This window comes from Stenella coeruleoalba, assembly GCF_951394435.1.
Source record: "Stenella coeruleoalba genome assembly, chromosome: 19".
NCBI classification, from domain to species: Eukaryota; Metazoa; Chordata; class Mammalia; order Artiodactyla; family Delphinidae; genus Stenella; species Stenella coeruleoalba.
The window spans coordinates 42,917,136-42,932,501 of record NC_137165.1 but is presented as its reverse complement, the minus strand read 5'-3'; the positions used below and the strand labels follow the sequence as shown (position 1 = coordinate 42,932,501).

The 15,366-nt window shown below is 52.7% G+C and overlaps 1 protein-coding gene across 1 annotated transcript; it reads left to right on the top strand.

Moving 5' to 3' along the window:
* The first annotated feature begins 973 nt into the window (after positions 1 to 973).
* On the top strand, positions 974 to 14,090 carry DUSP3 (dual specificity phosphatase 3). Its single transcript, XM_079905828.1, has 3 exons — positions 974 to 1,235; positions 4,152 to 4,378; positions 10,175 to 14,090. Exons 1-3 carry the CDS (start codon positions 1,111 to 1,113, stop codon positions 10,378 to 10,380), a joined length of 558 nt encoding a protein of 185 aa, XP_079761954.1. The 5' UTR covers positions 974 to 1,110; the 3' UTR covers positions 10,381 to 14,090.
* The last annotated feature ends 1,276 nt before the right edge of the window (positions 14,091 to 15,366 follow it).

Genomic DNA, 15,366 nt, shown 5'->3' with positions numbered 1-15,366 from the left:
ACAGCCAAACTTCTGTAGAACAAGTTAACGGCAGAACTGGGCTCAGGATGTGGGTTTCCTGAATTCCCAGGACCACAGGTGCTTTTTGGAGAGGTGGTAGCTGCCATTTTCATGGCAGTGGAGGAGAACAGAGACGGTCTTTTGCTGGCAGCTGGACCTCAGTAAATGATGAGTTGCTGACATCGTGTGGCTCACGGTGGGCTGGCAGCTGCTCCAGGAAGGGCTGCAAAGGAGAGGGATTCGCGTCCACAGTAGCACAGGGTGTAGCACCTAGTGGGTGCGCTACGCGTTTGCTGATCAAGAGAGGGAGAACGCCTATCCAGTGCTCACTATGTAGAGCTGGGCGCTTTCCTGGCATGTTGATCTTTCAAACCACCCTAGGAGTTAGGTGCTCTTATTACCCTCATTTTTGCAGTAAACGGGCTCAGAGAGGTTAAGTCATTGCCCAGGGCCAGAATGCCATGCTTGCTTGCATAGAGCCCAAGCTTTAAGCACGATGCCAACTCTCACTGAAGGCTGGAAGAAATGTGCCCCCGAGTTGGGCTTCTCAAACTTTAAACCTTCGTAGGGATCCCCAGCAGGGCGTATAAAAGGCACATTCTCACTCAGCAGGTCTGAGCTGGGGCGGAGATTCTGCATTTCTGACCAGCTCCCGGGTGATGCCAACGTTGCTGGTCCGCAGCAGGCAGAGCTCACAAACGGAACCCGGGTGTCCCTGTAATCCTGAGAAAATTCAGCGACACTAGGGTGTACCCCGGTCAAGAGAAACTTTTATTGCGCCCTGCATTTAGTCCAGTGAAGTTACTGCACTTCCATGCCTTAACGGGGGGTGGGAAGAGGACCCCCCCCCAAAACTCCGGAGTAGCGGCATCTCAGCCCCCTAACTCACGCCCAGAGGTCTGTCCCCGCGTCCGCCTGGCGCCTGGCGACGCGCATACTTCCCGGGAGCGGAGCGCGCCTGGCCGCGGGCGCTCCGCCGCTTCCCGTGCCCGGCGGGCCCGCCTCCGGGGCGGGACGGGGCGGGTCCCGGCTCCGGAGCGCCCGCCCAGCTGACCCGGCCGCTCTCCCTTAGCTTGCTGCTGCCCGGGCGTGCAGGGCCCGGCTGCCGCCATGTCGGGCCCGTTTGAGCTCTCGGTGCAGGATCTCAACGACCTGCTGTCGGACGGCAGCGGCTGCTACAGCCTCCCGAGCCAGCCCTGCAACGAGGTCACCCCCAGGATCTACGTGGGCAACGCGTGAGTCGCCGCTCCCGGGCCCCGAGACACCCCAAAGGCCCCTCCCCGGGTTGCCCCGCCCACCCGAGGGCTGGGGGTGGGGGCGTCGGCGGGCGCGGGTGGGGGGAGCCAGGGCGGGGTCGTTCCTCCGGAAGCCGAGGCGGGGGCTGGGCGGGGGCTGGGCGGGGGCTGGGCGGGGGCTGGAGTCACCGCCCACCCTCGCGCTTAGGGCGGAGGGGCTGAACCCCGCCCCGCCCCGCCCCAGCTCTGTTCTTCCTTTCGCTGGGTGGCAGAGACCCGGGCGCAGCTCGGGCAGCCGGGCGTCAGGCCCGAAGCCACAACCCTCTAGGGGCTCGGCCTTGGGCCGTGTCGGGGCTACCAGGTTCACTTAACAGGTGGCCCTCTGTCCCCCGGCCGGTCTCCGGCCCGCTCGTCATGTGACAGCTGCCTGGTTCTGCAGTGAGGTCACCGCGGAATGTCTGCCTTCGCTGCCATGGCAACGGGATGACGTCACAATTCGGGCGTGGAACTTTCCCGGCCGGGCAGGCCCAGATGTGGGAATTGAAATATCGCAAACTAGGGGTCCAGAGACATGGGCCCGGGCTTCCTCGCTCCTCCCCCTGCCTTCCAGTTAGGGTTTGATTTATCTAGAATTCTAGAACGATCCAATAATAACGCCCCCCTAAGGACCTGAGCCATCACTTAGAAAAGGCTGCCGACCTTCTCACCACCAGGAAGTGCATTTATTATTTATCACTGAGGAGTTCTTACCAAATTGATTTTCTCATAGTCAAACTACCAGTAAGAATTTCTCAGCAGCAGGAGAAAACCAGTGTTAACCATTCAGAGAGTTGCTGAAATACCAGCCAAAAGCAAAAAAAAAAAAATAGATTCCCATGCCTGTACAGCCTTGGGAGGGTGTAGGTTGGATTTTCTGAGACCCAGTTACCAAGGCCCTAAGCTCCGTGGGCCCAGGGACTGCATGTCTAATCCGGTTCTCTCCTTTTACACAGGAAGAAATGATGGCCCAGAGCACTGTAGGGATTGTGAAGACAGGGTCAATGTCTTGTTCATGTCTGTATCCCAGGTCCTGGCATAGGACTGCCACAGAAATGGGGGCCATCACGGAGCCAGGGGGTCTGGCAGGCAGGCTGGGCCTCGTGGGGGCTTGTCTCATCCATCCATCACTCATTCACCACTTGAAGCATCACTATGTGACAGATGTTGAACAAGTATTCACAGTATTGATGACAATGATAATGGTAAAGTTGTTGAATGTTGACTTAGAGAAGGAAGATGCATGGTAGTGACTCTTCAAAGTTAGTTATTTTAGTGCCTTTTTAATGAGCCACTGCTTTACAATTGTGTGCAGTGTCGTGATAGCTAAAACAGGGTCCCAGAATCTCAGCCAAAGGCCTCGGTAATTGCCAAGTTCTGAGGATAAGCCCCTCTCCAGCCACCCAAGCAGCAAGCGGCCTCGGCCTTCTCGGAAACCCGCTCTCTTGGGCGGCTTGGCACATTGGGCTGTCACCGCTTCCCAAGTGAAAACTAAGGTTGTGAACAAGTAACTCTGCCCTTGACAGAGCCAGGGGTGTGGGGGGCGCTCAGCAGGGAGGATGGACTGAGTACCGAGCCCCCCCTCCCCCGCGCAGTTGGGAGCGCCTTAAGAAAATCAGGGCTCCTGATCAGGGCTCACAGGGCAGAGAGGAGCCTGGATGAGCCACATTTTCTGCCTCTTGAGATTTGCAGTTGATATGGGCATGAGAGGCAGGGTGAGGAGGAAGACAGCAGGGCTGGCATGAGGAGAAAGGAGGCCTTCTCCCAGCCCTGCTGCGCAGCAGCCCATGTGAGCATATGCACATCCTTCCGCTGTCATGTCGGGCCAGAGCTTAAGCTCTGTCCTTCCTCCCCGGGCTGCTGTGACAGGCAAACAAGATCACGCAGGAGAAGGCGTTCTGTAAAGTATAAACTGCTGTTTGAACTGGGACGTTGTTGTGAGATGAAATAAAGGAGCCCTTTGACTATTCAGATCGAATGTTTTGTAACCCCCAGAGTTCTGTTGAGGCCACTTGCTCCCCAAGTGCTTACTCACCCAAGAGAGCTTCAGAGACGTGGCTAGTGGACTATGGCAGAAAGGATCCCTCTGGGGGATGGGAGGGGGCTGCTGCACTTTAGAATCCAAGGAAGAAGGCTGCCTGGGATGCGCTGAGTTCATTCTTCACTGATTCACCACACATTCAGCACCTACTGTGTGCCAGGTTCCGTAGGACGTGCCGGGCATACAGACATGAAGTAGACATGGTTCCTCCCTCAAGGAGCTCACAGCCTGGACAGCTAAACAAATAAGCACAGTCAAGCATTAGGATAGTGGCAGTGACCACGGTGTCAGGTTCCGTCTATAGAACAGCTCATTTGACACTCAAAACAACTCCAGGGGTAGGTACTGTTATCACCCCCATTTTACAGATGGGGAAACTGAGGCACAGAAAGGTTTAGTGGCTTGTTCAAGGTTGTCTGGCTGGTAAGTGGCAGGGCTGGAATCAGACCCGGGCAGTCTGGCTCCAGAGCCCATTTTAGCCCCGTGGTGATACCACCACCACAGTATAGGGAGCACAATGCTGAATGGAGGGGAGATCAGGAAATACTGCCAAGGGTGGTGAGAAATGAGAGGGTACGTTTCCATGAAGATGGTGGAGAAGGGCATTCCAGGTAGAGGGAACAGCCTGGGCATGAAAGTGCCCAGGCTATTTGGGGCAGGTAATTAGATCTGGCTGGAGTGAGGGCAGAGGGTCATAAGCTGGGGCTGGAGAAGTAGTCAGGGGCCAGAGCATGGAGGGTCCTTGCTGGGCCAGGAGGCTTGGGATCTTCTCCATCTTTCTCCCCCGAGGGCTGCCAGGTGGTCAGTTGATCACCCCCCTGCTGCTGTCTCCTGTCCAGGTCTGTGGCTCAAGACATCCCCAAGCTGCAGAAACTGGGCATCACCCATGTCCTGAATGCAGCCGAGGGCAGGTCCTTCATGCACGTCAATACCAGTGCCAACTTCTACAAGGACTCTGGCATCACCTACCTGGGCATCAAGGCCAACGACACACAGGAGTTCAACCTCAGCGCCTACTTTGAAAAGGCGGCAGACTTCATCGACCAGGCCCTGGCTCAGAAGAACGGTAAGGGACCTGCCACCCAGGAAACTATGGGAGGCACCTTTGACAGGACTTTCTCTAGAAAACAGGCCCACGACAGGCCTCTTCTTGGAAAACCTGTTGTTTCCTGTGTCTTGTGCTGAATGACTGAGAGCTTTGGGTCTCTCTCCGCTCAGCTGGCTGCCCGTCAAGTGGCTTCACATGACACGAGATGTACGAACCCATCACACAGTGGCAGCCCTGGGCTCCCTGTGTTGGATCTGACTTTGGCTGGGAGTCAGTTGCCAGCCCCTCCCCCCATTCAGAGAGCTGCAATAATGAAGATCTGTTCTTTTCCGTGATAAGAAATCCTGAGGCGAAGGGGCTCCAGGGCTTGCTGATTCAGCAGCTCTGTGGTGGCTTCAGGACTCTTCTGCCACCCTTCGTGGTGGGGACTCCCCTGATGGTCCCAAGATGGCTGCGGCCGATCTGGTTACCACCTCCCGACAGGACCAAGTGCAGCAAAAATGAGGCAGCCCTCTCTTCCTCATGTTTCTCTCTTTTCTTAAGAGCAAGTGAAACATTCCCTGGAAACCCCCCAGTGGAGCCCCCCCTCACATCTCACTGGCTACAGTTGGGTCACATGAATACCTGGCAAGGGGAGGGGGCCAGTCATGATCGGCTCAGGCCCAAAGTCAGCAAACTTTGGCCCAGTTTTTAAATGCTTCCTGCAACTCCCAAATATAAGGTGAGACCGAAGCAGAACTGCTGAGGTGCTGGCAGTGGGGCGAGGCGTACCAGAGAGAAATCCTAGAAGGCCAGAGGGTGGACAGCCGCTGAGCAGGCTGGGCCGCTTGCCCTTTCTGCTTTTAGCTTGTTTCTCTCAGCACCTGCCTTTACCTTCCTGCCGCTTCCTCCAGCCTCTTCCTTCCTCCCCACCCCAAACCTTCCCAGGCGGAGTGACCCCCACTGAGGCGTCATCAGCCCTGTTCTCCTGATTCTAGCCTGTCTCTGCTACCCTGATGCTTCTTGTCCCAGCAGCCTCCCCACTGGAATGATTTCCAGGGAACAGAGTTTACTAGCTGCTGGTTAGCGCACGTTTGGGGCCCAGAAGGGAAGATTTATTGCCTGGGGAATCTGCAGACTTTATCATCAGGCCCTTCGTGGTCCTCCACTGCCTTGTACACCTTACCCACCTCCTCTGCAGCTGTTCTGAGCTCCTGTATAGACGAGACCGAGGGGCCCAGTTAAGGGGATGGATTTCGCTCTTCCTGTGTGTTGACAGGTCATCCATTCAGGGAACTTAGAGCCCTCTGATGGTTTCCTCTTTCCAGACAACTAGGAACATACCCTGACTTTGTGTGACCTCTTGCCTTAGCCCGCGTGGGTTGGGTCATGAGTCTGGAAGGCTCTCTCTGCCTCTCCCTGCCCTGTCCTCTGGCAGACTCCACCTCGTGCTCGAGTACTGGGCATAGTGTCCTCTCTTCCATGAAGCCTGCCCTCAGGCTGGGTCTGCTGTGTCCCTTGTCTGGTCTCCCTAGCACCTGACATAGATCAGGCACATAGCAGGTACACTGGATTACTGAACCAGTGACAAAAAGGAATTCCAGGGGTTCTAATGCCCAGTGTAAATGCCTCCAGGATTGACTGGCCAAGTGAGTCAACAGAAATGCGCTGGCCTCCAACACTGTGCCGGGCTCGGGGGAGCTGGGGTCCCATCACTTTGGAGAGGGGAGAGGAGGGGAGTGGCCAGGGGCACTCAGAGAAGGAAGCAGTCACTTCCATCTGGGAAGATCAAGGGAGGCTTTGTGGAGGAGGTGGCATCTGGGCGGGGCCTGGAAGGATGGGCTTTGAACCCTCCCCTTCCACACTGGCTCTATGAGCCCTGGGCATGCTGAGTCTGTTCCTGGTTCCAGGTGGTGAGGCAGCTGCTCTGCAGAGGGTCCCGTTGCCAGGACGGGGGCAGGGAAAGCCCCACTCTGAATACTTTGGGTCCACTGGCCAGAGAGTGAATGGGCAGGAAAGTGGAGGACTCCCCATTCCTGCTCATCAGCATTGGGAAAATAGGGTTGTGTTTTGGGGATAGGTTAACGGGAACGGAAGACACTCTGTTTGATTCTGGGCCAGCAGATTTCCTTCAGAATAATGCCCGTGTAGAGGTGTTGGTGGGTATTCATTCACTCGGCTGGTCAGCAAATATTTATTGAGCACCTACTGTATGCTGGAGATTGTAAGGCATCTAAAATCGGTACCCCACAGTCCTTACCCTTAAGGAACTCACACTCTGGCAGAGGAGGGTCGGTCTTTGTGTGGCCGACGCTCACACAGAGCCAGGCTGCTGTAGAAGAGGATGTACCAGGTGCCAGCAGAGGACTCGTAGTGTTGGCTAATATTTATTTATTGAATGTTCCCATCTGCCAGGCACTAGCCTAAGTCTTTCTTTTTTGAATTAATTTATTTGGCTGCGTTGGGTCTTCCTTGCTGCGCACGGGCTTTCTCTAGTTGTGGCTGGGGGGGGGGCTACTCTTCATTGCAGTGCGCAAGCTTCTCATTGCGGTGGCTTCTCGTTGTGGAGCATGGGCTCTAGGTGCGCAGGCTTCAGTAGCTGTGGCACGCGGGCTCAGTAGTTGTGGCTCGTGGGCTCTAGAGCGCAGGCTCAGTAGTTGTGGTGCACGGGCTTAGTTGCTCCGCGGCATGTGGGATCTTCCCGGACCAGGGATCGAACCCGTGTCCCCTGCATTGGCAGGAGGATTCTTAACCACTGCGCCACCAGGTAAGTCCCTAGCCTAAGGGTTTTATGTCACTTCCTTTAATCTTCCAACCACCTTGTGCCATGAGTACTATTAGAACAGACAAGGAAACTGAGGCACAGTGGGCTTAGGTGGGTCACAGAGTAATAACCAGTGTATTGGCCAGGGTTCTCCAGAAAAACAGAACCAGTAGAATATAGCTATTATTTATTTCAGAGAATTGGTTCACGTAATCATAGGGGCTGGCAAAGCTTAAATCTGTCAGGCAGACCTGCAGCTGGAAACGCGGGCAGGACTTCTGGAGGTAGAATTCCTTCTCCAGGAAGCCTCAGTTTTTTGCTCTTAAGCTCTTTCACTGATTGGATGAGGCCCACCCACCTTATCAAGGGTGATGTCCTTTATTTAAAGTCAAGTCATGGGAGATATTCATTACATCTACAAAATCTCTTCGAGACTAGTGTTTCACCAAGCAACTGGGCATCATAGACAAGCCAAGTTGACAAGTTTAACCATCACAACCAGCAAGTTAAAATTTAAACCCAGATTCACATGACTTCAAAGATTTGGGTTCTAAGTCCCGATGCTGACAAAGAAATACTTGAGCTGGGGTCTTAAGGTATGAGCAGGAGTTTGCCAAGTAGCCAAGAGGGAGAGGATGTGCCAGGTAGATGGAAAAACATGTGCAAAGGCTGAGAAAAAGCCTGGAAAGGTGTCGGGGCCGTGGGCGGTTGGCCTGGTATGTCACACCTTGGGGACTAGACTACCCGGCTAATGGTGGCAGGTCACGTTTTTATATTTTAGAAAGCTCCCTCCAGCTGGAGTGGGGGTTGGTGGTGGTGAAGATAGAGTGAGAACTCAGTTTGGAGGTGACGGGGCAGAGGTGGGAGGTGACAGGGACCTGAACTGAGCACTCTGTGTGAGGAGGGGGTGGGGATAAGAGAAGCCGAGGCTTGTAGCTCAGGCTGCAAGAACCTTGTTGACAAGGTTCTGACCTCTCCTGACCATCCCTTCCTTCTTTCACCCAACGCTGGGGATGCAGCAGGGAGCAAAACAGACGGACATCCCTGCCCTCGTGGAGCTTATGTTTTGGGGGAAGATGACAGCAAACAAGTGAAAAAGATATGTGGCCCGTCAGGGGGTGGGTGGACCAAAGCAGGGAGAAGGGGATGAAGGAGTATGGGTAGCGGGCTGGTGTTGCCAGACGGCTGGAGGGAGGGAGGAGAGGGAGGAGGGGATGACGTCAGTGGCGGGGGGAGGGGCAGATTTAGTAGAGCCTCGTGGGACATTTGGGGGACCACGAGAGGGTGTTTTTGTTTGTGTGGTTTTTGTTTGTTTGTTTGTTTTTGCGGTACGCGGGCCTCTCCCGTTGCGGAGCACAGGCTCCGGACACGCAGGCTCAGCGGCCATGGCTCACGGGCCCAGACGCTCCGCGGCATGTGGGATCTTCCCGGACCGGGGCACGAACCCGCGTCCCCTGCATCGGCAGGTGGACTCTCAACCACTGCGCCACCAGGGAAGCCCTGTTTGTGTGTTTGTTTTGATTTCTTGTGTTTTTATTTGACACGCACGTACCTTTTATTTTTTAAATGGCTTTATTGCGGCATAACTGACGTTCAGTAAACTACACACAGTTGAGTTTGGTAAGTTTTGACACATGTATGCATCTGTGAAGCCGTGACCACAACCAAGATCGTGAGCTTCTCCGTCACCCCGCAGATTTCCCTCATGTCCCTTTGTGACCTCTCCCTTCCACCCCTCTCTTCCCTCTGTTCCTCAGCAACCACCCATCTGCTTTCTATCACTAGACGTTAGTGCACATCTTGTAGACTTTCATATCAATGAAGTTGCACGGTATGTCCACATTTTTGGTCTGGCCTCTTTCACTCAGCATCATTACTTTCAGTTTCTTCCGCGCTGTTGCACGTATCAGGAATGCCCTTTTAACGCTGAGTAGCCTTCTCTTGGATGGACGTACCACAGTTTGTTTATCCATTTACCTGTTGATGGACATTTGGGTGGTTGTCATCTTTTGCTTTTGCTTGAAATAGAAGATTCACATAGAGAAGTACCCATATCACAGTGTATCAGTGCGCTGCACACACCCATGTACCAGCCCCCAGATCAAGAAAGAAAGCACGACCAGCACCCCAGAAACCCCCCGACGTATTCCCTCCCAGTGTCACATCTCCCTCCTCGCATACCAGTATCCAGACTTCTAACAGCATAGTTCAGTGTTGCTGGCTCTTTTTTGTTGTTGTTAAAGTTTTGTTTCTGTTCTTGGCCACACTTTGCGGCACGCGGGATCTTAGTTCCCCTGCAGTGGCAGCGTGGAGTCCTAACCACTGGACCACCAGGGGAGTCCCCTGGCTCTTCTACCCTATGGGATCGTACACATCCTGTTTGTGTGTTTCTTCCATGCTGTATCTGGGAAGCTGGAGATTGCTCATCCTTAGTATTTATCTACTCTGCCGTTGACGGGCCTTTGGGAGTGTCCAGCTTGGGGCTACCGTGAACAGTGCTGCCTGCAGTCTTTTAGCAGACGTGTGCGTGCACTCCTGCCGGCCATGGGTCTGGGATGGAACTGCCAGGCCCTGGGGAATGCATGTGTTCAGCTTGAGCAGATCCCGCCACACGGCTTTCCGAAGCTGTGCGCCAGTTTACACCCCGTCCCCGAGCCACAGATCAAAGTCCTAGCTGCTCCACATTCTCACTAATGCTGTGTGTTTTGTATTTATCTTTTTCATCTTAGCCATTCTGGTGGGCACACAATGGCCTCGCGTTATAATTTTCATTTATATTTCCTGGAAGGGTTTTTTTTTTTTTTTTTGCGGTACGCGGGCCTCTCACTGCTGTGGCCTCTCCCGTTGCGGAGCACAGGCTCCGGACGCGCAGGCTCAGCGGCCATGGCTCACGGGCCCAGCCGCTCCACGGCACGTGGGATCTTCCCGGACCGGGGCACGAACCCGTGTCCCCTGCATCGGCAGGCGGACTCTCAACCACTGCGCCACCAGGGAAGCCCCCTGGAAGGGTTTTGACTGGAGTCGAGGTGTGACGGGACGGCCCCAGCTCACTGTGTCCCTATCTTTCACAGGCCGAGTGCTCGTCCACTGCCGTGAGGGTTACAGCCGCTCCCCGACTCTCGTCATCGCGTATCTCATGATGCGTCAGAAGATGGATGTCAAGTCTGCCCTGAGCATCGTCAGGCAGAACCGTGAGATCGGCCCCAACGATGGTTTCCTGGCCCAGCTCTGCCAGCTCAATGATAGACTAGTCAAGGAGGGGAAATTGAAACTCTAGGGCGCCCTCACTGCCTCTTCTCTAGAGGTCGGATGGAGGGAGGCGCCCTGGTTGTGGTGTCCCAAGCTGCCATGTTTAGGAAACACAGTGTACCCTGCTCCCAGCATCACCAGGCACTTGCCCACAAGTCTGTCCCAACACAGCCCTGGGCCACTTTCCCCCTGGGGAGCATATGAAGAAGCTTGCTGAGGAGGGCATTCCTGCTCCCTGGTGCCTACAATTTATGATGTCCTCACCCTGAGGAGGGGGCGCAGAGGGGGCGCAGGCCTGTGACGGGCGTGCTTCTCCTGGATGGCCCAGGGCAAGGGGTGTGTGGAGGTGTAAGGCCTGAGATGCTCACAGGGACCCCTCCCCGCCTCCCCACCCTTCACCCCTGGGCCCTCTCCTGAGTGGGGACCCCAGCCCTGTAAAGGAACTATGCAAACGCGGGCCCCTCTCCCCCCACCGTGTCTGTCTCCCCTGTCCCCTCACAGCTGTCCACACCCTGCTCGTAGGCAGAGGCACGTCGTGAGGTCTGAAGTTGGCTCAGGGTCAGTTGTCCGTGGGTGGAAATTCCCATGAAGAGACTGCATTTTAATGATTTCCTTAGGATTAAAGATACCGAAACAAAGAAGCCTTTGAGTGGGCACATACATGTCCCTGGAGGGCTCTCCTAAATTAATTGTTTAAAAAATGTGACTTCTTGGAAGGCTTGAGTTCAGAATCCACCTCTTCGGGGTACCCGGCTCTCAGAGGTCACTTGGTCGGTTAGAAGAGCGATGCCTTGGGCAGGGTTTTATTTTTCTTTTTTAGAAAACAGGGTGTTGAAGTCCAGCCTATTTAAAAACCCCACCATTTGGAGAATTACAAGGGTTTTGTCCTGAATTATAGTGTTGGCGAGCCCAAGCCACTCGTGCTCACTGCTTTTTGTCTCGGTTACTATTCCAAGAGCAGGAGGAGGAAGTTGGCCAATTATAGCACGTGCGTGCACGTGCGCGCGTGTGCGTATCTGTGTGTGTGTGTGTGTGTGTGTGTGTGTGAGAGAGAGAGAGAGAGAGAGCAACACAGCCAGTGGCTGGACAAGCAAGGGGTTGAACGGGCCCAGGCTCACATCCTGCCCACTCACAGGTAGTTCTTCCAGCTCTCTGCTGCCAGAAAAGGTCCAGGAGCCTTGGCAGCAAAAAATGACTCAACCAGGCAGAAAGGAAACATGGCGGAACGTCCAAATGCAGCCTTTACTGGTGGTAGAGGAAACAAAAAGAAACAGCCTCTGTAAGGACTTTTTTAGGATGACGTCGGAACGCACAAGCACTCACACACGTGTGCGTGTGCGCACATTTGTCAGAATATAGGCGTTTTGTTTTGAACACAGTCTTCTTAGCACTTGACGTGATTGCCATCAGGGCAACCGATGCAGTGCTGTCATCTTCAGGTTCCCTAACGGCAGAGAGGTGGTCCTCAGCTCTGCCCCCAGCGCTTAGCACATAGATGTCTGATAAAAGTTTGTGGAATTAAACTTTTTTTTTTTGCGGTACGCGGGCCTCTCACTGCCGTGGCCTCTCCCGTTGCGGAGCACAGGCTCCGACATGAAGGCTCAGCGGCCATGGCTCACGGGCCCAGCCGCTCCGCGGCACGTGGGATCCTCCCGGACCGGGGCATGAACCCGTGTCCCCTGCATCAGCAGACGGACTCCCAACCACTGCGCTACCAGGGAAGCCCTAAACTTTTTTTTTTTTTTTTGAGCACCAAATATATGCAGGGTGTTGTTCTGGGGGGTGTATCAAGCTCCCAGAAGCCTGACTTGGTGGTAGGATCACTTGCAAGGATCTGCAAAGGAGTCTTACCTGAAAGGAAATATCAGGGACTTTTGTTGAATATTTAAAATTCAGTTTTAAGTTGCAATTCAGGCAGCGTCATTACTGTATGGAGGTGGGGAATGTGCCTTTTCCAGAGTTGACCAGAAGCTTCCAGCTAGGTTGAGGAGAAGCAGGCGTGCCTTGGGCCTCACACCCAGGTGTCATGGTCTCTGTCTTGGCAGAAGCAGTACCTCCGCAGCCTGGATGTCCCCTTTGCTTTGTGACCTCAGCAGCCCCGAACAAACTAGAATCTGTCTTCTTTTTCAGCTACGAGGCTGCCCCAATAGACCTAAGTGACACGGCCACCCTCTCCACCACGTCCCTCGCAGTGCCCAGATAACTCTCGCACTTAATCTATCTTCATCCTCACAATAACCTATTAACTTGGTAGGACTTATTCATGTATTGTTACCTTTCAGGAAAGGAACCGGGGTTCAGAGTGAGTAGGGGTGTAGTGCTCAGGGCTGCCCAGCTCTAAGGCAGAGCTGAGGCGAGATTTCAGGGTGGCTGCTCTCTGAAGCTGAATTCTTTCTCCCCTACTACACTCCTCCTCAAGAAATGAGCCCCTGGGCATGTCCGTGACCCAGCTCGTGTGCACAAGAGCCAGTTAGCTTTGTGGCCAGAGGACAGCTGTTTAAGCTGTGGTGTTGGGGGCGGCGGGACTCTGCTCCAGGACAAGGAAGTAAAAAGCGTGGGTCCCCAGCCGGGTTAGAATGTGTGGCTCTTCTTCTAGGAAACATGTAGCATCCCTAAGTCAGAGCTTTCTGCTCCACTTCCGGAAGAGGCCCAGGAGCTGGGGCGGGGGTCCCCGTCCCACACCCAGGCAGTGGTCCCTGCACAGGACAGCCACAGCTGCTTAGGCCGGCTGACAGGATCTCTTGAAGGACTCTTTGTTAGGGGTATGTTGGAGAAAAGGCCATGGGGAGAATTAATGCCTTCACTTTGGGGCTACTTTTTTGCTGATAACTTGGGTTTTCTTGATAGTTTTTAGTCCCGGAAACGCCGTATTTACTTCACGAGCTATAGCTCCTCAAAATCAAATTCTATTGTTTGAGCCAACACATGCCCAGCTGTGAGTGGAAAGCTGTTTCTGGATAGCTTTCTACCCCTGGGAAGTGATGGGATAGGAACTCAGGACGCCTCTACCCCCTCCTCTGACCTGATCTCTTTCTTTGACTAGCAAACCCCCATCTAGGCCAGATGAGAGCACCAAACAGTTTTCTTCTAGATTCTAAAGCAGTACACCTTCCGCAGGCTGGTCTGTTTCCCTGCCACTCTGAGTGAGCTGGAGAGCAGCAATCACCATCTGTCAAGCAAGGGGACTCAACTTGAAGACCTCTAAGGTCCCTTTTGGCTCTGACACCGTGGGGTTCTTTAAGAATCCGCATTGATATTGACCGCCATCTGGAAATTATAGGGTGTGTAACAATATGATGACCAGCAGGTGGCGTTGTGTTCCACCTGTGGTGATGGATGCTTGGAAAAGGAATGTTGGTGCCTTTTGTGTCACAAGTTAATGATAAGATGCTAATGTTTTAATCGAAATAAGCACTGATCTTAAAATGTGAACATATTAGCTTTTCTCGCAGGAAATTTTCTGTCATAAAACCTGCACAAAAATCACTGAAGAGCCAACAACGATGGTCCTTCCAAGTCAAGATTTTATCCTGATTGGAAAGAGAGGCCATCTCCGGTTGGGAGAGCAGATTGTTTGGAAGCTTTACTTACCTCCTGTCAGCTTTTAGGGTAATTTGATTGTGAAAGTGTGAATTTTCTGGACAGAAAAGGGGAAGGTATTAAATTGGTTTTAAAAAAAGTAAGTTTAATGTCTGTTCTATCACAAATCAGTGTTAAAACACTAAAACTGTAACCAAAATAAATGTCTTACATTACAAAGAAATGGTCTTTTTGTCCTTCTTATCATAGTTTATTTTTTTTATACTTTTGTGCTTAGCTTTTGTTTGCTTTTTCTAACGTTTTAAAGTAATCATCTAAAAATTAGCCCTCCTGATTAGTTACAGGTTCCATGATGATTACATTCGTTCAGTAAATATTTATTGAACATCTCTCCAGTACCAGAAATTTCCTGTGTTAGGAATAATCCTTAAAAATAATTTAATTAAAAAAATTTCAGCTTTATTGTGGTGTAATTGACTGGAATATTCTTTTTTTTTAATTAGTTTATTTATTTTTGGCTGTGTTGGGTCTTCGTTGCTGCGCGCTGGCTTTCTCTAGTTGCGATGAGCGGGGGCTACTCTTCGTTGCAATGCGAGGGCTTCTCGCTGCAGTGGTTTCTCTTGTTGTGGAGCACAGGCTCTAAGCAAGCGGGCTTCAGTAGTTATGGCATATGGACTCAGTAGTTGTGGCACATGGACTCAGTAGTTGTGGTGCACGGGCTTAGTTGCACCACGGCATATGGGAACTTCCCGGACCAGGGCTCGAACCCATGTCCCCTGCATTGGCAGGCAGATTCTTAACCATTGCGCTACCAGGGAAGTCCTGACTGGAATATTCTTGATTAGAGTAGTCCACTGCAAATGAGGGAGGTAAGATTTATGTTCTGAAAGCAGGGGACAGGGGTGACAGTCTCAAGGTGGCCTCACATGAAGATGACTGGGTGACATTTTAGGATTTGAGTCATCCTGCAAGCAGGCAGTCCCCAACATCCCCTCCCTCCAGATGTCTTATAAATTCCTCCCGTAGCAGTAAGCTCCTTTATGATAAGCATTGCCTTTTTTCCCCCTGAATAAAAAACTTAGAGAAAATTGGGTGCCTTTTCTCCAGACAGAAAGAGCCTGGGCAGAAAAAGAGCCTCTCTGGTCTCCAGCTCCCCATCTGCAGCAGGAGGCAATTAGACTAGCTCAGCATTTGTCAAGCTTCTTTGGCAACATAATCTTTACATTTTCACACAAAATCTTAAGGCAGGGCACTGATATATAAAACTGGTAACATGTTTTTTTAAGTGTAAGTTACACTTAAAAAACATTTTAATTAAAAAGGCAATACTGTATATATACACAGTAATAAATTCAAACAATACAAAAGGCTTAGAACAAAAAGTGAGTCTCCTACCCCAAACCTTCAATGCCTCTACTCCGGAGGAAGCCACTACTAAGTATGTCCCTCTAGAAAAGTGATGTTCATGTGTAAG

Coding starts and splice junctions, on each gene's coding strand:
- DUSP3 (XM_079905828.1), top strand. CDS start 1,111: ATGTCGGGCCCGTTTGAGCTCTCGGTGCAGGATCTCAACGACCTGCTG. Junction 1,236..4,151: donor AGGATCTACGTGGGCAACGC/GTGAGTCGCCGC, acceptor TCTCCTGTCCAG/GTCTGTGGCTCAAGACATCC. Junction 4,379..10,174: donor GGCCCTGGCTCAGAAGAACG/GTAAGGGACCTG, acceptor TATCTTTCACAG/GCCGAGTGCTCGTCCACTGC.